Source organism: Phoenix dactylifera, chromosome 7 (assembly GCF_009389715.1).
Source record: "Phoenix dactylifera cultivar Barhee BC4 chromosome 7, palm_55x_up_171113_PBpolish2nd_filt_p, whole genome shotgun sequence".
Taxonomy (NCBI): Eukaryota; Viridiplantae; Streptophyta; class Magnoliopsida; order Arecales; family Arecaceae; genus Phoenix; species Phoenix dactylifera.
The window spans coordinates 2,743,123-2,767,386 of NC_052398.1; the positions used below are offsets into that span (position 1 = coordinate 2,743,123).

Consider the following 24,264-nt stretch of genomic DNA (forward strand, 5'->3'; position numbering starts at 1 on the left):
CATGTAGATGCTGGGTTGCACAAAATTATAAGGGAGACTTTCTTTACAATATAATAATATAGGAGTTCAAAGAGTGTGCAAATAAGATTTTTGGACCTTGTTGACATCTCATGAAATGTTACAGATTAATCAAATTTCACAAATCAGGATTCTTTGGTCAAAAGAAAAGAAACTTCTGCAATTCTAGCATGACTTCATAAATTTGATATATAAGATATTCATTATGTAACCTTGCTTTCTAATTTGTACTTTTTCCTTTTTCTTTCTATTTTCAGATTTTTGATATTTTCTAAATACTTAAAGGTTATAAACTCTAAAACCACCAAAATCATAGAATACAACAAAAATTTTCAAATGATTCAATATATTCTATGTTGTACTTAATACTTCGGCTTTTCTATAAAAAATTCATTTTACTTATTTTTTTTTGGTTAGACCATAACTAAACATTGATTTGGAACCTCCAAAAATTGTCAACACTAAATCTCGTTTGGCTCAATTGAGACCAAAAGTGCATTTCAAAATTTTAAAAGTATGAGGCTGCATTGTTATGACAAATTTTTAAAGTCTTGCTCAGCAGGCAATTTTCTAGGCCATCAGGTTGTTATACTTCTTCAAACATGTAGGAATCAACTGCAACTATAGTCGAAATTTTGAACTGGCAGAAAGAATTGCAGCCATCTTTGCATCATGCTTTTCTCACCTTCCGCACAACTCGAGACCAAGGGCAACAATAATGAATGCTTGAGCTTGGGTTTTTCGAATCAATTAGGAATAAATCATCCAACCACCTAAAAAACTGCACATTAAAGTGAAAACGAACCAAAGGTTAAAAATAATTTTGGGTCAAAGATGTAGTTAAAATATTCATGCCAAAGCATAGGCAATTTACGCACAAGAAAGTCAAAATTGAATTGTGATTATTGGTTAGAGTATTTTGTTTGAATTCTTCAGGAGGTCAAATATTATCTATTTTCTTGGAATATTCATACTTATTTTTGAGCCCATTTCGATATTGAGTATATTTTGAGTAGCAACATCATCTAGTGTCTTACCTTCGTTGCTAGTTGGATTAGAGAAGTTTTACTTATCGAAAAAAATATATTCTTAATTGAAAATATTTTTCCTAATCTTTTAGGTGGGATCCTAGAGCATTACAAATCTTACTATGTTAGCGAAGTATAATTTGGCTCCTCTTTTTGCCAGGATAGTGCCGAGAAGAGGTCCTTCTTCTTCTAGGAATTTTATTTTGGGAGTACCATGGCAGCCTGCAGTCCAAAAAACAAAAAAGAAGAGAGTTTACTGTAACTGAATAAAGTTGTGCAGAGATTTTACCAAAAAAATCTGGAGCTCCTACTTATTAGTTTCTTTTAACTTCTAGCTAATTCAGTTCGGCCCAGGTCTTTTCTTCTTTTGCCACCAGAGCTGTTTGTTTTTTTTTTTTGGGTAGAAAGCATCTTTACGTTTTTGAAATGCAGGTTTCCTTCACTTCATCCTGATGATTTCAGATCCGATATGAAAATAGAGACCTTACAAGCGTCATAGATAAACCATTGAAGAATTGGTCTGCACCGGCCAAAAAGGCATGCGACCGAAAAGATTTCCATTGTTTCATACAAAACAATCTTCGTTAGTTGTGTGACATTTCCACTCACTAATAATCTTGAGGCCCTCCAAATTGATTATCCTTTTAAATGCCTTCAGGATGACTAGGGTCAAGCCGGGGTCTACCTCCATGAGGCTCGGTCTTTGCTTGAGTCTAAAGTTCCGCTCTGAAAAATAGAAAAGGACATTTGTGCAGAATTTAAGCCTGCACGATCCACGTCATCATAATGCACGCAATGATTGGATAACCAATCAAAGGAATTAGTTGGAATGAAGGTGTAAGTTTTTCATGTTTTTCTTTTTTTTTCAAAAGATGTTCATCAGGTTAAATGGTAAAAAAATATGACCCGCGAAACAGCGAAGCAAAAAGGGATACAGAATACGATTTACATTGATAAATTGCTTTCAATTTTTTTCTACAAAAGCCTGCAAGGCTTTCAGGTAGTGCAGCAAATAAATACATTGATCCTCATATATCCGGTATGAACTGTACATTTTACATAAGCCTCTCGTCACTTTCATCTTAGGAAAGAAACTTTGATCGCTGTTTCATGAAACAATCACATGTACTTCAAATTAAATGTACTTTAAATAAATAAGTACAAGATTGAGATGGCATTTCGTACAAGATATTCTGGAGGATGTTGCCAGACACTGCCATTTTCAACATTGGATGTATGGCTTTGTAGATGTACTAGCCATCAATACAATCTGCAGACCACCGCTGCTGTAAATATTAACATGTAACCAGAAAAAGGACAACGTATAAATTAATTGCAGGTAACTTACAGCTTGCCCTTGTTGTATTAGCTGATTGAAACAAAAATGGTAACAATTTTCTAAATTCCTGAAAACAAATGCAGAAAATAAATTATCCAGCTGTACGTGAAGATTATTAGTAGTTTGATCATTTGTATGCGTGAAAATGAGCTAGCTGCATACCTCATATCAAAATTGAAGATCAATCAAAACTTGATTCACCGCACCAACTGGAACATCAATTAAAATTTTTAGCTGTTTGATATTTGTGGCCTTCAAATTCAAGACCAAGGCGTATTCCCACAAGTGCAAGTCATCTATTATTGATATAATATGGACTCCCAAAAGGAAAGAGGAAACAAAGCTTAGATACTATTCCGGGTTAAGCATTTATTTGTAACCGTAAGAAAACATGATCTCACATGCACATCTAAAAACTGACAGAGATATTAAACTTAAATTCAACAACATTTAAGAAAAAGAAATGCTTACTTTTTCACAAAAAAATTTGATGCATAACCTCAACCATCCACACCTCCAGCCACCTGGAAGTAGAAAACTTCGGATAAATTCATTTTATTATACCAACATAAGTCATTAGAATAAGATTCACTGGTAGTGCCACTGGACAGGTTCTAAAACAAAGATAGGAAAACAAGCCTTTTTATTTTTCCCCTAAAGAAACCTGACATTTTGAGGAGTGTGTGCGCACGCGTGCGCGCATGTGTGTGTGCGTGAGAGAGAGAGAGAGAAGATGAGAAGAGAAGAAAAAACAATATATTTTAATGAAAATAGCCATAAAAATAACCAACAACCCATACCCAGCATAGGGGCCAGTTTTGTCAATTTCTTCAGCAAACTGTTTAAATCAAGGGCTACACCCACTGCCGATGCAATTATAATTTTTCCCTAAATTTCCACACAACTTGCATTCATTTTGATGACCTCAGATATAACTATCTTGTCCAATTTTCCACCTAATATGTGTTCATATGTCTGAGATATATCACATTTTACATGTATATTGTGTTATGGCCCCCATATTAATGGATTTATTGTATAATCACAGTCCACCTCTTAGTCCACAAGTGACGTGATATCTGAATCCAGTCCAGCAATCAGCATCATGGGCCTTCCTGATCACTTTGGAGACCAATTATGCATAAATGGCTTTATTGTTTGCCCATCTACAGTTCCTCTTTTTTTGGATGACATGCACAAGCTGATCACCCATCAATAAACATCATGTCAAGGATACAACATCAAAAACACCCATGATGCATCACAAACCCTGCCCTAACTAAAGAGTATCTACAGAAGTCTCTATAGATCCCCTAAAGGATTCCTCTATAGATCCCCTAAAGGATTCCTTTATGTCCCCAAGTCCATCTGGTGAAGCTGCACAAGACAAAAACTGATGTTTTCATCTTTCCTCCCACAGAATTTATCTTCTGGGCAATCAGAACCACATTTTAGAAGGTCATCACATGTTCTAGTAAAAGTAACAGCAAATACCCAAACAAACTTTGGATTTCCCTCACATATAGGTCCCCTAATAGATATTGCAGATTAAAGCATAAAATTTTTTTTTTTAAAAAGGCAAAAAGTCAGATTTTATGTAATAAATGGTAGTAATGGGCAAAAGACTGTATTCTGGAACAAAAGAAGCTCGAATTTGATTGGCGCTGTTTGCATAAACAAGAAAATTCACTACAAGTTTATACACAACTCAATTTTCATTGGTTCACGTTGCAAGTTCAGTTTGAAGCCAGTGATGTATATAATCAAACAATCAGATATATTACGACTTATACAGCAGTTGTGGCAAAATGCAGAAGCGAGGACTAAAATACCATTGGTAGATTTGCTGAAATAGGACCCTGTGTGCGATTTGCGCTAAGTACTAAAACTGTGGAATAAGCAAGTTTGGAGGTCCAATAAAGGATCAATCTGAAACTTAATATTTAAGACAAGTTCAAGTAAAAATGTACAAGATTAGGTCTCAAATGCAGGATACATGTCATTTCAGGCTTAAAAGTTGGAAACTTCTACTTATAGTGTTGCACCTACTCCAGAATGTTGCTCCCACTTCTGCAACCACACATAAATGCTTCCACCCCCTCTTTAAATAAACATTATTTATCACTAAAACTGTTTCATCAAAATCAAACTTTTAGCTCAATAATAAATGTATCTTCCATTATCTTATCATTATTATAATTTCATAAATCATTCATTACTCTAAGATATGATAATCAGATAGATAGATTTCCAATGTTTTATAGTATTTAATATTAATATGTCTGGATCTCTCCTAGGCACCTTAATATAAATTTTATGGATGTGCACTTGCCCACTCCAAACAAAATCCTTTATGGTACAAGTATCTAAGCTTTCAAGAACCAAAATTATAAGGTTCCTAAGAGAGCACTACAGAATACTCAAAGAAACTAAGCAAAAAAAATGAAAGGAACTCTAGCATGCATGAATGCATACATATATGCATACACGCATGCATATTAATATATATATATATATATAGAGAGAGAGAGAGAGAGAGAGAGAGAGAGAGTAGAGATAATACATGAGCACCCACATAACAATACAAATAAGGTTGGTCTTGACTAGATGACCAGGAGCCTAGCACCGATGAGCCGAGCTATTGGACGTAGTCTACTATCTTTAAACTACTTACTATCAAACAATCATGTGATTTTGAATCCCTAGCATATGCATCGCTTATGCATGAAGCTTAGAAATAGACTAAGATCTCCAAATCACCTGATCTTTTTTTATGGTAAGCAATTTAGAAATAGTAATCACATCCAAGCTTGGATTATTGGTGTTAGACCCACAGTTGTCCAACCAAGGCTAATGTATTAGGATTGTTATATGGGCACCCACATATTAGCTCTATGCTATATATGTGTGCAAATATGGCTGCCCCATAACAACCCTAATAAGGCAGGCCCTAACTGGACCCAAGGGCCAACGCTAGTCATTCAAGCCATTGGATGTGATCTTCCTATAAACTAGTTACGATCAAAAAAATCAAGTGATCAGAGATCCTTAGCCTACGCATTGGTTATGCATAAAAAATGGACACATTACATAACACGAAAAATACATATTTTTAACCATTGGATACATAGGTTAGGAATCTCCAAATCACAGGACATTTGTGACAATGAGCACTTCGTACAGCAGATTGCAAGATACTCAAATAAAAAATTTCAGTGAACACATAACACCAGTTAAACATCTATATTTAAAAGCAACCATAAATAGTTAAATACAAATAATAAAAAGACAGTAAAAAAGAACACATATGGCTTCTTTGTACTAAAACCTCATTCGCCTTTCCACTGAACTAAATCGCATCGAGGTACTCGAATTTTGGCTGCTTGCTCTTCTGCTTCAATATCATTAACAACTCCACGACATCTTGGAAAGCCACAGTAGCAAGCAAGTTGTTTGTCCATTGAGAAAAATCTGAAGAAAAAAGAATATAACAGGGTAAACACTTGCATACGAAAAAAAGAGTAGGAGAAGATTCTCGATCCACACCTATAATCGTATGTCAATTCTTCCCATTGATTGATGTCTCGTTTTGCAAATATAATGATATGTTCGTCACCATTAACACTAATCACTCTGGAGTAACAATTTGGCTGCAGGAAAAGATTGAGGAAATATTTTTTATTAATTGTGACACAAGAATTCTAGCCATATGTATGTAAGGATTAACTGGGGAAATAGTTACTAGGCCAACTTAATCGTCTTGAATCACTCAATTGCAATCAGAATTCTCATCCTCATACCTACTAGGCTGATTAGTTACAGCAATCAAAAACTAGAGTAACTTAATACCATCAAAGTCACGCATCATTTTGAATTTGAATAAACAAAATAAAATGAGCCACTTAGAGAAAGCAAGTAATGAATAGAGAGAGAGAGAGAGAGAGAGAATCAACTGAATTATCTTTTTGTTTAGAAAATGAACCAGGACAGCACAAATACATGTTAGAACCATGTGTGAATACAATAGGCGGCACACCGGTACCAGTACATGGTATAGCTGGCATAGACTAGTATGCACATGCTTAAATTCTTGGTTTTAAGTGTTTGATGCATGTCCAACCTGCAAATAAGTGTTCGATAGAGATTCTCAAAGCTGGACAGAAGTGTTTAGGTAACATAGGTCCTTATTTACTAGCATGTTACTCAACACAATGGAGAAAAATTGGCAATTATTTATTAGGAAATGAATGTGTCCATATGTTAATTTTTAACAGTATCTGGCTATCTGCCAATGGCAACAACTACAGAGGCCCATCTTCATGTTGTTTGCCCCACTATAATCTTATCAAAGAAATCCTTTTCTTTGTGCTGCCATCATGTAGTAAAGCCATGCAAACAAATTTCGAATAGAGGATCTTTCTTTACTCATTCTAACTACATTCTTTTCCACATTCCACTAGTTCAGACTTCAATTTTTTGGGGTTTGATTATTTTGTAAAGTGAGGTTCTTTAAACTTACCTTCATTGCTCCATTTAACATCCTCTCAAAATAACAAGCACCAAGGAACCACTTCTCGGATGATAACGGTTAATTCATTTAACAAAGCACATAAATTTCACAACCTATCAAATAAGCTTTCTTGAACTGATATTGTAACTTGTAAGCTTTATCCCGGGTAATAGAAACCATACATGGGTTCACCCCCTTCCCCTGCAACAATTCTTGAACATAAGAAACTAGCTTAATTACACATTTGTTGGGACAATGCCAAATTAATTTTTTTTTGAGTAATTAATTTTCTTGATATTTATCCTACAACTTTCACTTCTTAAAAAAATCAGTATCCTTCTAGTTTTCAATTTTATTCTAGAGTAAGATTTTTTACTCATATATTGCCTGTTAATCATTCAAATTCCAGAATAAAGTTACCTCATACATGCATCCTGAAATCTGGAGTTTAAAAATTCAATCTACCCTTCAGCTGCTTTCTTAGCATAATAACCATATATTTCCCAATTGCATGAGGGAAATGGAGCCCAAACAATGAACCAGACCAGGTTTAGTTAAGAAGCTTAGCCGTATAATATTTATAGTAGTCAGCAAAACAAACCAAAGAAAGCTTGACAACATCTACAAGCAGGCAGGGTAGCGGGAGCAAATAACAGATGTGGATAAGGTGCCCACAATGAGGACTCACGCAACTATCAGCATAGATAACTTTTGACAATGATAATGAACACACGAATGCTCGGCAAAAGTTTTAGAATTTGCTGAGATGTTTGCACTGTCCTTTTTAATCTGTCAAATTTTCAGATGGAAAATATACTTTCAAAGCAAGTAATAGTAAACAAACAAAAATATAGGTTTAATTATTTCAGAAAAGCATGCAATCATTTAAAATATTGGTAGTTACCAGACCAAGCACCAGGTTAATGAAATCATTTAGAAGTCTACTTTTCCATACACTCTAAAATGTAATGTAAAAGAGTAGGATTAGCAATAATCTAATAGCTGACATTAAAGATAGTCCATTGAGGTGTAATAAAAGTAAATAGTGGAATAAAAAAGGATTTGCAAATGCTATGAAGTGCTTCACAATGATGCAATCTGAAATTTACAGCATGGAAAGACAGCCTTCTCATATAATATAGCTTAAACTAAGAAGGTAACGTGTAATTTCTTACTTCACAAGAGTGGTTGATTAAATGAGCTATGCTTCCTGCCCTAGTAGCATCAATGACACGCTCATCATCTATTCGGAACATATAGGTTCCAGCACCCTGCACAAGTAATTGCAAGTTACTATCATGTCATTCATCTCTCCTCTGGGGTGGGAATAAACACATTTCCAAGGAATTCTTTATGAAAAATCAAATTGAAATATCCTCTTCAAAATGATTATGTACGAAGAGGGGGGAAATGATGGCATTGAAATGATGATACAGAAATTATGCATAATTTTTGTAATCTAGCAAACAAATTGTGAGCAGATGAGATATAACATAATAAATAAATGAATTGATGATTGGCTCTGCTATCTCTATGGTCTAGCAACATAACTAATCCAACAAGTAAATATGTATTCTCTTACATCAGACAAGCTACCATTGAAGCTTACAATTTTAGTGGGGATGATATCCTAGCTATCAATCTACCTAACCATAAATCAGAAACAGTCAACATACAATTGTCCAATATCAATATTGGAAAGGGTAACTTACCACTAATGAATTATATATCCGGTGTTCTCTTATGTCTGCAATTGGTGGCCGAACCAGTTCACCTATATATTCAATTACCTAAACCGCAAAGAGGAAAATTAGGTATCAAATGCATTGAGTCAAGAACCAAAAAAGAATGTAACAAATTCTCGTCAGCGTACCATGTCCCCAGCCTTGTGTGCAAGCTTTGCAAAAACACCAAATCCATGAATTCTCGATTTTCCTAAAAAATCGGCATAATGATGGTCAGGTTCAGAAAGGGTAGAAGGGTCTCTCTGATTATTTGAGTGTCAGTCAAGGATAAGCTATAAACCCCCTGCACTTAAACTTTGTATCAAGGAATATTATGTTCAAAAAAATATTTTTTCATCATTCATATATTGTGCACACAGTATTAAAACCATTACTAATCGGCAAAACGAAGTAAATATTCCTTGACACTAATAATTTCAAACCATAAATGAAAACTCCAGTAACAAACATTGGTATACCCTTACAAATTGTGTCCTGCCATTTAGCATGCATTAGGCAAATATATTTGATGATAAAGATGTTAAAGTCATATCCCCACAAACTTCGTCAAGCTCTACTATAATACGCCTCTTCTTATCATAAGAACTTCAACTCAATCCTGAGGCCCAACCCACCCCTGCTTAAATTCCAAGCAAAAGTCAGCACATCATACCTCGAGCATGCCATGATGTAAGGATTTCAAATCGGCCCTTGTAATACTGTCTTCTGATACCCATGCCCATACAAGATGGCAACAGTTTAAGAGTCAAAACAGTGCTTGAGAGCCACACATCCACTTTCACACTCCTATCAATGATAATGAAAACATCTTCATCTATGTACACTCTTTTCATAATATAAATTTAATGGCATTCTCTACCTTTCCTAATTATGGTGTTTTCTTGAAAAAGTGAAGATTATATAGCTACAAAATGTAAGCATCACGTCATGTTCTATTTACAAGTGCTAAACAGCAACCATAAACAAGAATTATCTCCACAAAACAAAAGGCAATTATCAGGAAGAATGAAGGAGATGACATCAAAGAGCTTGGTGTTTTATTTTTAAGAAAAAGAGGGATATATAACACAACAAAACCAAGAATAGGGGATAAGAGAATTATATTTGGGCATCATAATCATGGATTGTAAATCATACTGTATATTCAAGAAAGCCTTCCAAATTTTAGAAAAAAAGGCCTTATTTCTCGCAATTACATAAGCAGGCCAAATATCATCTGTATAGACTTAGATATTAATTTAGAGGATAATATTTAGTTTGCCAAAAAGCATAACTCTTTTTCTTCCTGGTAGCATTTGGGACTGCACTAAGGAGGCTTTCATTAATTCTGGGCCTTCAGTATAAAATAATGATTATTTATCAAGGCTCCCGCCAATACCCTATAGAATGCAAAGCCAAGAAAAAGTAGACTATATGTGTTGATGAAAGTAAGAAAGATTAGTTCTACATATACTCTTCTAGATCCCCTTAGTTGAAACTTCAAAAGACAGCAAAATCTCTTGCCAGATTATTTTCTTCTTTTGTATTCTAAGGCCCCAGGACCATGCTTGTTGCCAATGATCTAGCATGTAAAGCAACGAAGTTCGGAATCTAAATGACTAAACATACTTGAAGTTATCAAAATATTAGTTACTTGTTAAAATGAAACAACTTACCAAAAGCTAGTCTCTTTCTGAATGTCTCCTTCATATTTTTGTACTTCTCTGCCATGGAGGATATGTTTCCCTCATGATGAGAGGTTCCCAGTTTTGGAGCATCAACCAAACAGGTTGTTTGCAAAGATTCATTGTTAGTAGAACCACAGCCAAGTCCATTTTGACGATAACCACTGACCAGATAAGGCCTGTTCTCTATAAACAATCGTTTTACAGATGCAGCAGCCAGAACCTGGGGTTGTTTCTGTCCCCTTCTCCAGGAGAAATTGTAAGGCTCTGTTCAGAAAAAGAATATCATTATTGAAATCTAAATTAGGTGCTAGAATATAAATTAAAAAAGAAGGTATCATTCATAGTCATCTTGTAAATAACAAATGACAAAAGGCATGTAAGAAAGGAACCCCAAGCATGTCAATCATATGTTCTCCTTCTGCAGATTATCACCAGAAAAATGAAAATGTGTAAAGCAAATCTATTTTCTCAACAGATGATTCCCGTTACTTACACAATACAGGCAGCAATTAGAAAGAAAATAAAATAAATGGATCCAGATACATACCGCTTCTTGCACAACCAGATGGGTTAGATGCAGGGACATAGCTGGAATCAAATTGAGCAGGGAGTGCAAGGTTATCATCAGCAGGCGGACGCTCATTAGATGGCTGCCTATGCTTCTTACAGAAGGAAAGTAGGCGAATACACTGATCATCATCCTCAAGTGACATGAGATGTATTTTGTCCTCATCTTCCAGCTGCAAGTCCAAACAAAACAAGAATGGCAAGAATACAAATAAAATGGGGTCCAATGGAAGAGCTGATTGAGAATAGCAAAAGCACTGATATGAAGGGAATAATAATGCCCAATTCAGAGGGCGAGGATGCCAAAAAAAAAAATGATAGCATACCTCAACACAAAGACCAGCAGCACGTGCACAAAGTGGATGATATGCCACACAGCACGTATTGTGAGAGCACTGTCAAGAAACTTAACTTTCAGAGCCATACTGCTTATATATCATGCAACTTGATGAAATGTCCAGCATAATAAAGATGACCAATATGAAAAACTGCAAGTTGGAAATTGAAAGAACCAAATTTTCCATGTTGTGCAGAACAAAAGAAAAACTTTATATAAAACCTGAATGCAAGCCCCATAAGAAACGCCACAAATGCTGCATAATAGCTTCCACCGATCCTGGCCATGTCATTTTATGGAAGCATTTAACATGTTTGTTTTTGTTCGAAAAAAGCTAGTAAGATACTGATGTTCACGTGCATAAGTTGATGAGCAGATAATAATGCAATGAAATGGTGAGATACCTAGACCTTTAAGGAAAAGAAAAAGACAATTGAGAATGCATTATAAAAAATTAATGAGTACCTTATTAATTCTACTTATCCCATCAATAGGCTCCATTCTCTTCACATCCAACAGGCAAGTTTCTGCAGATGGATTAAGTTTAAAAAATGTATCAATTTCAATATTGCCACTTAAAGATAGGGTAAAGGATTTCCTACAAACCAGGAATCCACATTGCACAAGTCAGGTGAGCCCAGCGTCCATCAGTTGTAGGTTTAATTGCACCACCTAACACAGTTGCAATACAATGATCTAGTAGTGTCTCATATATGTCTTATGAATAACAAAATAAATAGGCACATAAAGTACCAATAACAGGACAGAGGCAGCATCTTGGAGGAAATCTGGGTGCACCAGGCCGACATAAATTGCAGAGCCAAAGCACGCCATCTAAAGGTTCCAGCTCACCATAGCATCTTGCATGAACCTGAAACAGGTATTGACTTGTAAACTTTGAAAATAAGATCAAAATAAAAAGAAACTTCATACTGTCCGACAAAATACTTACCATCATACGGCATTTATCACACTGAAGGAACAGATTGTCCTCGTACTCCTGAAAGTGCAAACCAAGGTTGGCACAATTTCATTTCAACTACTTACATGCAAAAATTAATTTTATAAACATTTACCAACCATTGATACAATATTTGAAAGCTGCTAAAAAAAGGTCTAAGAGAATTTTAAATTCAATAAAATGCTTACAAAAGGTAGAAAAAGGTGATTCTGGTACTTATCCCAAACAATTGGCTTATAATAAAAATAATGCAGCTACTAAGGGAAGAGCAAAGTTGAAGCACTTCACCTCATCCATGTCACAAACACTGCACCTGTCAAGATCTTTCCAGTTAACACGAACAGCTCTATAACCGGCAGGTACATCCCCACTGCTTTCAAAGTACTTCGAGCACAATCTAGAATTTGGCAATTCCTAACAAGCAATGAGATTTTTTTAGAAATCAGATAAACACATTTTACTCTGAAAAGCTCCCCTTCCCTTTTTTTAATATTTGAGTTTCCTTGATTATAAAGCAGTTGCATGAGCATTTCATGGCAATATGTTTACACTTATATAATTTTAAAAAACAACAGCACAGCACACAGAGTTCAAGACCGATAACAGTAGCTTTAGTACAGATATAACAGGTGCATAGCCATTAATAAATAAACCCATAGCCAACAAATAATTTTTGATTTCTCCAGAACAAAACTTAGTGGTCAGAGAATTTTTGCAATTGGTCAAAAGTCCCACCGTGGCAATTTATAACAACTGATGATTTTACAGCAAAGCTCACATTGCACAATAACTGATTTGAAGACAACCCTAACAGAATCTGGTCAATGTCTCTAGCAATAGAGAAGCACATGATAACATAACTTTTTGACTACAAGCCCTCTAGCCATCTACTAAACTTTGAAAAAGCAAAGATATCCACGGTAATAGATCCCCTGGAATAAACATAATATAATTGTTCTCATACAGAAAAAAAACAAAAGAAAAAAAAGAAAAAGATTAAGACATAAAATTGCCATGAATAAATTAAACAGAATGGGGAATTAACAAAGAACTGAAAATTTTCTATTTATTCATGCCATGAAATATGACTTAATCAGACATCATACTAACTAATCCACAAGGTACATTGATACTAATGAACAGACTATTTTTTGTTAGAGATGGACAGATTAAGGACAGCATCATTGATGATCATGCATTATAGAATATTAATAATGCAAATTCTTGATTGAGTTGCATAATAACAACAAACCTGAATGAGTTGGGATATTTGCGGATTTGAGAAACCAAACATGTAAGAACCAGACTTTTGAAATTCACTTCCCTCCACTTCAGCATTAAAACCATCACCCAGCTTATTCCTTATTCTGCTATAAATTTCCTTCCAACAAGCAGTAGGAGTAGGTCCATCAATCTGGTAATAAGAAAGAATAAATATTAAGAAAATGCAAAGTAATCCCCAAAAAATCCCAATGGATTTGCAAGAATCAATGATATATTACAAAGCAGAAATTTCTCTAATATATGACAAACTTATCATTTTCAAGATGGTAGACACTAATGTTGTGTTTTTTGCTCCTTCCACGGAGAAATACGTGTTCTGTAAGTTCATGCTCTCCATTCTCTGTATTGTTAATATGCACCAGAAATATATTTACATGTTGTATTGGTTATACATCATTTTTTTATTGTTCAGATGAACTCTAGAGTTCAGGTAAAATAAGGTAATGGGGTTAGCTATCTGATATTGTTCAAAAACTAAAATTCCACAGGTGACTGAAGGAGCATTAATAAAGATAGACTGTCAGGAGATTCAACATGTAGAACTGTTGCTGCCCATCTTCAGCAGGATCTGTCACATCATCAGCTCTTCACTAATCACTATTAGTGATGATGCTATTTACATTAAGGCAAAATCATACCAATGCTGAGAAAGAACAATATCTGCAGCAAGTTATTATCAATGTACAACTAACAATTTTCTTGAAATTGCCATCCGCAACAAGACCAAACTTGAATATTGAGTTGTCAAACCGACCTAAATGATATTTGGTGTCTGATAGCACCAGAGAGACCACAATATATGTTCGCGTACAGAACAAGCAATGGTCCATCAAAATAAAATCAATAGTCTGCTCATCTCCTTAAAAAGTGTCTCATCGTTTAGCCAAAAATATTTCAAATATTGTCACAATACACTACAACATCCAGGAAAAACTCACTATGGGAAAAGACTAACAATTTGGAGGGAAGAAATGCAGAGAATATAATAAAAGTTTCAGAAATAATTCAGATTATAAACAAAAGAAAATATAAATAATAAATAATAAAATTTAAGTTATAGACTTATCAATAACTTGACAACATATGCAAAAGTGGTTTATGAGAAATTAACTTCAAGTCTCTCTCAAAGGAATAGACAGGACCAAAGGGATGAACCACAATGATTATAATCGGACAAATTTGGCAAGCAATACAAATTTGGCTACCTTCAAGACGGTAGCACATAAAGCATGCACAAATTTAGATTCCCTTATAATCCATAATTATGTGCTCCTTCTTCTTTTTTTTGCTAAATCGGATTTATCATACAGTACAGGTACAGATACAGCCAAAAAAGTCGAAGAACAACAGGTACCGGAGCGCACCAAGCAACTCCCTCTCTCCAACCCAAAGAGTATCCCCAGAGTGGTTGGCCATACACAAGGCCACCCAATCCGTTAACCCATTGGTCTCGCTGTACACATGCTTCACCTACAAGGCCATCCCGCCACAGACCGTAGCCCGGATATCTCGAATTACATGCTCTTTAATGATCTGTTCTAACTATTCAAAATGAAATTGTAATGCTTCTAATTTTGGCCCATTTTATCCGAAATCATCCAAATTAAAAGCAATAAGAATATGTGTCAAGCTTAGGTTGGCAAAAAAAATTGATCCGAAACCAAACTACTACGCTTTGGTCATGTATTGCTAATGACATCACCTTGAATATTGGTCACTGTCGAGTCCACATGATTAAAGCTGAATACATCCTGAGTGCTAATATTACGAACTCCTAAAATAATGTGTCCATCTTGATGCATAGTCACATGCAGACTTCACTGAACCAGCCTAGGTTGCAGCCCTGCCTGTTTGTTGTTGTTCTTTCAGGAAATCAAGGTGATGTTTATTCTGATTGATTATTTATCTATCTGTCCAGTAAAAATCAATGATTTGTCTTGCATTAACTAAATGTCTGGTAAGTATTAACAACCTTTTGGCACCCTCAAATTTTCATAAGATGACTTTTTTTAACAATTCTAGAGCAAATTTTTATTCATATAATGACAGGATTTCAATGGGAATCTGAATTAAGAACAAATTTGTTAAACTCAGCCTCGCTTGTTACAGTTTTGTCATTTCTTGTTTAAGTTATCCATCTACATACTATTTCATATGTGTGGGCGGGTGCGGGGTCAGTAACATCTTGTACAAAACCTTGAAAGACATACTACAAAAAGAATGAAATCTCTCTAGCATCAAGAAACACCAATATTATTCTAAAAGAAGAAGATGAAAATGATGATGATGATGATGGTGGACTTTCAATAGGTTCTCTTCCTATTTTTTTCATCGCAAAAGGCTTTCCCAAAATACTACCAATCACATAACCCTTGATGAGAGAAACCAAAATGAGATTATAAGAATGCAAGCTAAGAATGTGTTGGACCATTTTGCATTGTTGATGAGATTAAAGATGACTAGAAATCTAAGCAGGATAATTTTGTATTCTAGAAGGACCCTGTTGGTGCCAAATTATGGATAAAGCCTTAAAAAGTATAGTGTTTCATTAGTTATTTGTATAATGTAATTTTTTTGATGCTAATGAAATTATGTATATCAATAATGCTTAAATGGATTAGATAGTTGATATGCCACTCATAATATAGGCGCTGTTGAACTTTATGGTTAAGCCAGCAATGGCAAAATAATATTCTACCAACATCTTAAGTATATGTTACATTTAGATGGTTATGGAAAACCAGAAAGATGCACAGAAGAGGGCATCAAGCTGCAGGAGTATCAGAAAAGAGTACCTTATTGAACATGTGAACATCCATTTATGCCAATGCTTGAGTTTCAACCTAAGTAGGATGTCGTCTCATCATGTATTTTAAAGGAAAACACGAACCACAACTATCAACAATCATGAGCCTCTCTACAGCCTTCCTTTCATCTATCATCCCATCATGCTCTTGAACATCCTAATATGCTGAGAGAAGCTCAATCTGATTGGAGAAAACTATGGAAATAGCAAATAAAGCTGTCCCAGAAATTGGTTCGCAACCTTGGTTGGTTACAAGAAAGAATATCAAACTGACTGCAAATAAGTTTGTATTTTCAAGAAGATGTTGTATGGTTCTCCTAGAAAGTCTAAGGTGTGCGAACTGCTTAGGGGCTCAGGTGATGGGCCAATACCGCTGAATTATAAATATCAGTCATAAACAAATTGGTAATGTGGTTACATTTTGGAGACCATAGAGATTATATAATCATGAAATTCTTAAGGTTCTTTACTTTTCTTTTCATGTATGGTTAGCAAGCACTTTAGTCCCAGTCGAGAAACACGCCTGAAACCCCTTTTAAGTTCTACACCTACAATGGCTAATGCAGTGTCAAAAATATCAAAATTTTTCCACTGGCTTTAAAACACAATTTTGAAAAGCATTTTACACAACATTGGACAGCGTTCACGTGTAAAACTTATGTAGTATTTGATCTTGAAATTTATTAAAAAAACTCGAAAGACTACATCCTATAGATAACTCCATTTATCTCAAAGTTTCAAGGAACAAGATACAAAGAAATGATAGGTATTTTCTGATGCTACAAGTGCAATAATAAACTAACTGAATTTACAGTAACATATTATAATTTTTTGAAGGAACAAAATGGAATCCCAGTTTCACAGATTATGAATATGCTTACCTGTTCTCCATCATCTGCTGTTACTCTAAATAAAGGTCGGGATTTCAACTTGGGATTCCTCAGAACTTCCATCCTATATGATGTTACTATACTTGGATCTGCACTAGAAGAAAAAGAAGAAAGACATCAATATGCCCAACTTTCTAGACAATTATTGTCGATCGGAAAGGACAAGACTGTCAAGTTTGAAATAAAAGATGGTTGGGCTTGAAGGCTTGACACCATTAGAACAATAATAGTACAAAATGATAAATATTACCTTTTATTGACATAAACCTCCTAAAGGCAGTATATCCTGCTGGCCAGATATGATGCTTGTTATGGAAATACTCTGAATTATATATAATTTTTCCTGAAAAGCAACCACAAGAAAAATACAAAAGTTGATTACATCAGTTAATTACCATAGCGTGTATGATCTATATAATCTATTACATAGTGGAACTGGAGTTATTTGAAGTGTGCTATCTAGGATTCATTACTAGTGCCATTTTTCCAAGCATTTAAAGCACCTAATCTAGTTACACGAAGATTCCCTATTTCAATTGGAGAAGTGTTGATGTGTTCATCTGCATATGTCGTTTCATCTCCTGACAGATCTTCACATGAGTCAGTTTCTTCTTCGTTCTCTTCAGGAGCACCAGTATCTTCATCAGCCCCAATATTTTTTCGCAGCAGCAGCATGCTCTTTGGAAGCTGCTGCTTGCTCAGATACCTATCAAGATCATCATGTATTAAAATATGGAAAATGACAATGGTAGCTACCTAATTCAAAACTAGAGCAAATAAACCTTCAAATTCATATAGCAAACATATAGGAAGAACAAATGATAAAAAATATAAAATGCAGGAGTTGAGTTATCATGGAATGCACATCCAAAGCCATAGCAAAAGCGCAAGTTAGTGCTTCTAGGAGCTAAGGAAAGGCGTCATGTGGAACACAAAGAATCCCAGTTAACATCCGGCATACGCTACAATTCAGGTAGATTTCCTTCATGGACTCTGTGACAAATAAATACGCTTTGGCGACACTTAAACTTGGAATGTCATTAGTTGCATAAACCATTATGAATAAGAATATTATGCAAAATATGTAACTGTTGATCATCCTATTTTCATTAGAGTATAAAATAGAATACTTCACGTTCTGAGGCACAGCCAAATTGATTTGAAAAGCTCCTAACAATCTCCTAAAAACAAATCGATTTCATGCTATGAAGAGCAACAGCTTAGGCTTCTTTGTCATCCAAAGTATAAATAAAAAAACTACAAACATTCTAGTTTTGATCAAAACTAACATGACTGCACTTGACCAAACAATCAAACCAGCCTGACTAGAAAGTCATAGTAAATTGACACAGACTAGCCCACAATGGCAGATACTGAACCTGTCATGAACTTGTAACAACCAAGCACAGACTGAGCAAAATTACAACTATGTCAGATCAGGGTATGGGCTTGGGCCAAAATTGCCACACCTACTTTTTGGGGCTGCTTTAAGCCCTCACTTTTTCACATTCATCTTACACACAATGCACAGGGAGATGAGCATTTCTAGAAGGAACGAAGGATAGACAAGGTCAGTGTCTCCAAGATATTGCATGCTGCTAAGGTTTCAAAATAAATCTAACAATAGCAACATTGATAATGCTGATCACAGTCGAGTAGCATAGAGAATACATACAAATTGCTGCAGCAAATTTGACAATTATGGACAGAAGTACCAAAAGGCCAGAAAGTCTAGGATGGAAAATGAAGACAACATAAGATGCACAATGAAACATGATGACAGAAGGGATAGGAACTAAGGAATAAAGAAGTTCACCAGTAAATAATTATTTTTTCATTAAAAGTTAATACAATGATCTTATAAACCACAAATGCATCCAGCTATTCAATAAACTATGTTAATTTGCCCTTATAATCATCTTTTTTCTTATTAAGCCTTTCTGATCTTAATAAATATTTTTGTTGTTTTACAATGTTGCAGTTCTTCAGATGCATCTGGAAGGATGACAGACCTACATCAATGGATACTCATTACCCATATGCATATAATGAAACAAAAATTAAATAAAAGATGTAACAAGATATAGAATGCAGAAAATGTTAAATGGGAACATGCATAACACACACAAAAAAAAATAACCGAAGAAAAACAAGTAGCTTGAAAGCCCAATCTTTCATGATGTTAAATTGTTAGCAACATAAGGCAGGGGACAACAAGAAGAGACAACCACAATTTCAAGCCTAGTCTAGGAAGGAAACAATGCAGAACAGAAGCAGCATATAATATTTGAAGCATGATGACTCAGTCATGTACTTGTTCACTTGAAAATGTGAAGGCCTGTCATCAGAGCTTTGAGCACACGCAACCAGAACTGGGTTGCTGTCCAGGCCGTACATTTTAAAAAGTCATTTCTCCTAGATATGAAGCGCTCAATCTCAAGAATCAGTCATTCATAAGAATCATTTATCGTCGTATCAGAAATACTGCATAGCTTTATTTTCATTCACATACTAGACATCATATGGGTTAGTAATTGCAGACAAATAATAATTAAAAACCAGTTGTTTGAAGAATAGCAACACAGAAGATTTTATGTGGGCTTGAAAGTTTTCAAAGGACGTGCTGAAAAGGAATCAACCGATGCAACTTAGCATGATCTGCTATTCATCCCCAAAATAAAAGAGACATATGTTACTTAAGAAAGTGGTAAACAAATTGCAAAGCCAAATGCCAAAAGTAGAAGAATAAAATTAGATCCACACCATGTGTTGGCTTAAATTAGATCCACATTGAAATTTGTGCATATAAGAATCTAATTCAAAAACAAAAGGGCATTTAATTTTCATAACAAGCAGATAAGTATTTTTTGGGGGTAACAATAGTTTCATGTATGAACAAGTACATACATTTTTGCTTCATCTAGGCTTCGATAGAAACGCGCTTGCTTGCACTTCAGATGCAAAGAAGAGAGCAGCCCATTAAGAAATGGGATAGCATTTTTCAAGTTGATCCTGAATAATTCAAAGAAAAGGTTATTGCAAGATGATTGAGAACAAATAAACATGCAAAGCTCTAGAACAACACATCATATCACAAGACTCTAATGTGCTGGGATACCAGTGTTTTTAGGGTTAGCTGGGTTTGATCCCAAGACTTAAATGTTCCAAATGTCAAATGAAACTGCAGGATCAAACCCAGACTCTGGCATTAAAAAAAAGGATACAAGTCCTATCAAATGAAACTACAGGATCAAAACCAGGTTTGCCATAGAAAAGAAAGGCAATGAACCTTGCAAAATCATGTGTTCCAAAAAACTGTACAAGAACAGATTTGTCCACCCTAACTGGCTTCAATCCTTGACTTGCACCAACATTTGATTCATTCACAACAACTGCAGGCCACATAGCATGCCCTGTTGAAGAAAACCACAGTGGGAACATTTAAAATTGTCAGAGTAAAGGAAAATGCTTACCAGTTCCTAAGTCCAAGAAAATGTGAGAGAAACCATAAAAGGTCATGTAAACATGCAAGCTGGTACTACATGAATACAGAGTCCCAAGAATAAAAGTAACATAATCAACTGACTGAAATAGTATAGCATGCAACACATTATTTGCCATTTATATCGAAATGTTACTAATCCATCGCAATATTTGCTTATTTAAATCAAAATGTTACTAATCTAACAACAAGGGCAACATTGATTTTTAGTGGTAAAGTTCAAGATCTCACAGTATTGATTCAATAATCAAAAAGAACACAAGAATCCAACCAGATCCTTAATAAGAATATAAGTATGGAACAAGAGATTCATTTGATTATCATCAGTAGAGATTACCAAGTTAATGATCAAAAATGTTTTTCTTACTTGGCATACAAAGTAGAAAATGTTGAATTCTGCAATGGCATGAACCAATACCTTGGCAAATTCTCCAATTTTAATATGCTTAAGGAAAGTCTTTTATATAAAAGCAAGTTCTGAAACTTCCCCTATTTAGGTGAGCTGCATAGTGGCCTGATGCTCAGACACTCATACCCCTTCTCCAGTGGAAGAAGTTTTGATTCAAAAAACTTACGAGTTTTCCACAAGTCTTGACCTGGATATTCCACTAGCTAGGCTTTCCCCCTTTTTCCTCCTCGCAATAGTAATAACAATAATAATGACAATATCAATAACAATAACCATGGAATGTTGTACCGCCCCGAACCGCCTGGTACGGTGCTTACCGAGCTGTAACAGGGGTGGATCAACATGGTTCCGCCTCTCGGTTCGAAAAATCTGGTGAAACAAAGGAAAGGGCGAAAGAGAGAGAGAGGAAAAGAGATGGGGGAAGGGAGAGAGAGGGAGGGGGGCAGGTCAAGAGGAGGGCCAAAACCCTTCGTTCCCTTTCCGGCCCTCCTCTCAACCTCTCTCTCCCCCTCCCTCTCGCTCTCTCCTTCTGGCCCTCCTCTCAACCTCTCTCTCTCCCCCCCTCTCCCTCTCCCTCCCTTCCTCCCTGTCCCTCCCCCCTCTCTCTTCCTCTTACTCCTCTCTCTCCAGTTTTTCTTTGACGGTACGCACCAGAACTACAAGGCATGGTACCATACCATACCGTATTGTCAGCCAACTAATATGGGTGCCAATACCGATACTGCATACCTTGACAATAACGATATTTAGTTTAAAATATAATCACAGAATGGTAATAGCATTTGAAAAAGAAGGTATGAGTGATTGGATTGAAACATCTTTCATAAGCTAGAGCAAAATTAATATGGACACTATGGATGTACACTTTCCAATTTTAGCTGAGGTATAGCAAATAGATACAGTATAAAGCAATATGGAAAGAAAGGTAAGTAAGAGCAAGCATAAACCCAATTCTTGGAATATAAAACTGATTAACTAATCCAAATCTAATTTTGACACAAAATATCCTAAGATAACGGCAGGAAATGAAAATTACTCTAAAACCATATGTAAAGTAGATATGAGAGAAAAGCTTATTGGAGCATGAATTTAAAAATATGAGATATCTAAAACTTCAAAAACATTACCACAAGCCCAAAAAAAGTGTAAAATTTAGAAACTTGAGTCCACTTTAAGCCAAAGAGTCACTTAATGAGAAAACAGAAGACAGCATATCAATCTAATATGCCTCTCTTAGCCCTGTAGAAGCAGACAGCATCTTATAGTAAATAATCTTCTTTGGGCATTGAAAGGTTTCCCTTGCTCATTCACATAAAAGTGAGACTGCATACAAGTGCATAGGTGCAACTAAAGAATGCACTAAATCTATGACATTGTATACATGGAAAAATATATGTATGATAATGTCTAGAAAAACTAAAGAATGCAAGGAATACTAGCCTAGACACTGCCTCAAATTGAGAAAAATACCCGTAAGTTTTGCCCATACAAGATCCCCTGGTTCAAGATCTTGGCAGTCATGGAAACTAAGAGCCAGTCCCAGCAATTCATTGTAATTGAGTGCTTTCTTCTCCATGTCAGGAAAACCACACTTCAAATTCATTTTTTGCATTTCCTCGCAAGAAATATGAAACTTTATCTTCTCATTCGATAGAATCAGATATTCAACATCATCATCATCATATTCAACCTGTAATATGTTGAGCATGAATCAAAAACCAAAAACATGACAAAAAGGTCTGTATCAACATCTAGCATGGCTGCGTACAACTTTAACCAGCAATTGAATGCAAAGCGAAGGGGTGAGGGAGTATGAGCAGAGCTATAAAACCATCCTGTTGTCGTAGAAACTTTCATATATGATAGCTGCGCATATTATTGTAATCTATGATATTGCAGGAGCATGTGCTATAGGGGTCTAGTTATGACTGGCAAAAATTACTCCAAAATCGGAAATTTTAAAGAAAGAGAACATAAAATCATTCTTACAAAAGCATATCTATCACAGTAAATATAATATGAGAAACCATACACAATGCTGCTTGGTCGTTGAATTGTACCCAGTCACAGAACCCCGATACCAGTCATCATCCATCGGCCAGAAAACCTGCAATTTTAGTCCACTAGTTAGGGTTTATCACTTGGGATAGAAAAAAAGACCTTTAGTTGCCTCCAGTGATATGACATAAGGATTCACTTGCCTTGCATGTCAATCCAACAAATGTCTGTGGATCCACACCTTCAAAATCCAACCTGCAATAAACCAAGGGGGAAAAAGTTGTTTCTTTAGCTTTTAAAAACAATTCTAGATTGTTTCGTACATATCAAACATTAATTAACGAGCAAGATAGAATACAGCACGATGGGGATAGTAGGAATACTCACTCAAGCCATCTCTTCCCCTTGCCCAGACCAGAAATATCCTTTGGAGCCTCACGAACTCTCTTCTTGGTCTTGGCAATGTTGGTCTTATTAAACCCTCCGGTTCCTCTTAACCTAGGCCCTGAAACTCCACTCAGCGAACCAGACCCATCTCCCAGCCTAAGCAGCTCGTACTTCATCATGTTCCTCTTCCTGACATTCTTCCCTTCCCCAACCAAATCGGCCTCAAGATCCAGCCGATCACCGCTTCCACGTTCCATCCCCTTCCCCTCCCGATCCCCGGCAAATTCCGGCCGCGACTCGAGTCGCTGGGCCAAAAAATCGAAGGACGACGGCCCGTCCACAGCCGGACGAGGCTTCTTGACCCTCCTGTGGTACACAAGGATGGGTTTTCCGGCATTGCTCCTCTGGAAGTCGCCCCTATCAAGATCGAGGGGCTTCTTGCGGTCCTCCTCTTCGCCTCCTCCTCCTCCTTCCTCCTCCCGTTCGTCCACGAGCTTCCGGGCCTTGACCTTCTTGGACATTACGTTGGAGGAGCCGCTAGGGTTGATGCAGGGGGCGGCGGAGTAGACATGGCCAAGGGGGAGATACCGCACCGGGTGGTCGACCTCCTCCTCCTCGTGGACGAACGCCTCCATGGCCAGCGCCATTGGAATCGAAAAGAGAGAGCGAAGGAGCTAGGGTTTGGGGGAGGGGGGCCGCTAGGGTTTTCAGGCAGAGGACGGGATTCTTGGAGGGAGGTGTATTTTGCCCCCCCCGGGAAAAAATAAAAAAAATCGCCGTTTTCCCGCCCCGTCTGTGATTTGGCGAGTCGGCTTC

General features: G+C 36.1%; 1 protein-coding gene across 7 annotated transcripts; it reads right to left on the reverse strand.

Moving 5' to 3' along the window:
• Window positions 1–1,202: 1,202 nt before the first annotated feature.
• Window positions 1,203–24,264, reverse strand: LOC103719040 (histone-lysine N-methyltransferase TRX1-like). 7 transcript variants are annotated; one of them, XM_039127920.1, is made up of 29 exons: window positions 23,449–24,263; window positions 23,265–23,316; window positions 23,096–23,170; window positions 22,534–22,753; window positions 20,442–20,565; window positions 20,060–20,164; window positions 17,656–17,858; window positions 17,403–17,495; window positions 17,144–17,241; window positions 13,425–13,586; window positions 12,461–12,586; window positions 12,164–12,211; window positions 11,965–12,082; window positions 11,818–11,883; window positions 11,677–11,738; window positions 11,434–11,490; window positions 11,201–11,269; window positions 10,855–11,047; window positions 10,296–10,571; window positions 8,769–8,830; window positions 8,608–8,685; window positions 8,071–8,166; window positions 5,932–6,035; window positions 5,714–5,856; window positions 2,857–2,909; window positions 2,548–2,594; window positions 2,395–2,452; window positions 2,232–2,316; window positions 1,203–1,268 (listed from the first exon to the last, which is right to left on the reverse strand). In XM_039127920.1, the coding sequence occupies exons 1-24, from the start codon at window positions 24,093–24,095 to the stop codon at window positions 5,715–5,717; spliced, it is 3,276 nt and encodes a 1,091-aa protein (XP_038983848.1). In that variant the 5' UTR covers window positions 24,096–24,263; the 3' UTR covers window positions 1,203–1,268; window positions 2,232–2,316; window positions 2,395–2,452; window positions 2,548–2,594; window positions 2,857–2,909; window position 5,714. The 7 variants fall into 7 exon arrangements, with proteins under 7 accessions (XP_038983848.1, XP_038983847.1, XP_038983846.1 ...); XM_039127919.1 differs by lacking the exon at window positions 1,203–1,268 and adding an exon at window positions 1,977–2,149; XM_039127918.1 differs by lacking the exon at window positions 1,203–1,268 and having other exon boundaries at window positions 1,977–2,316.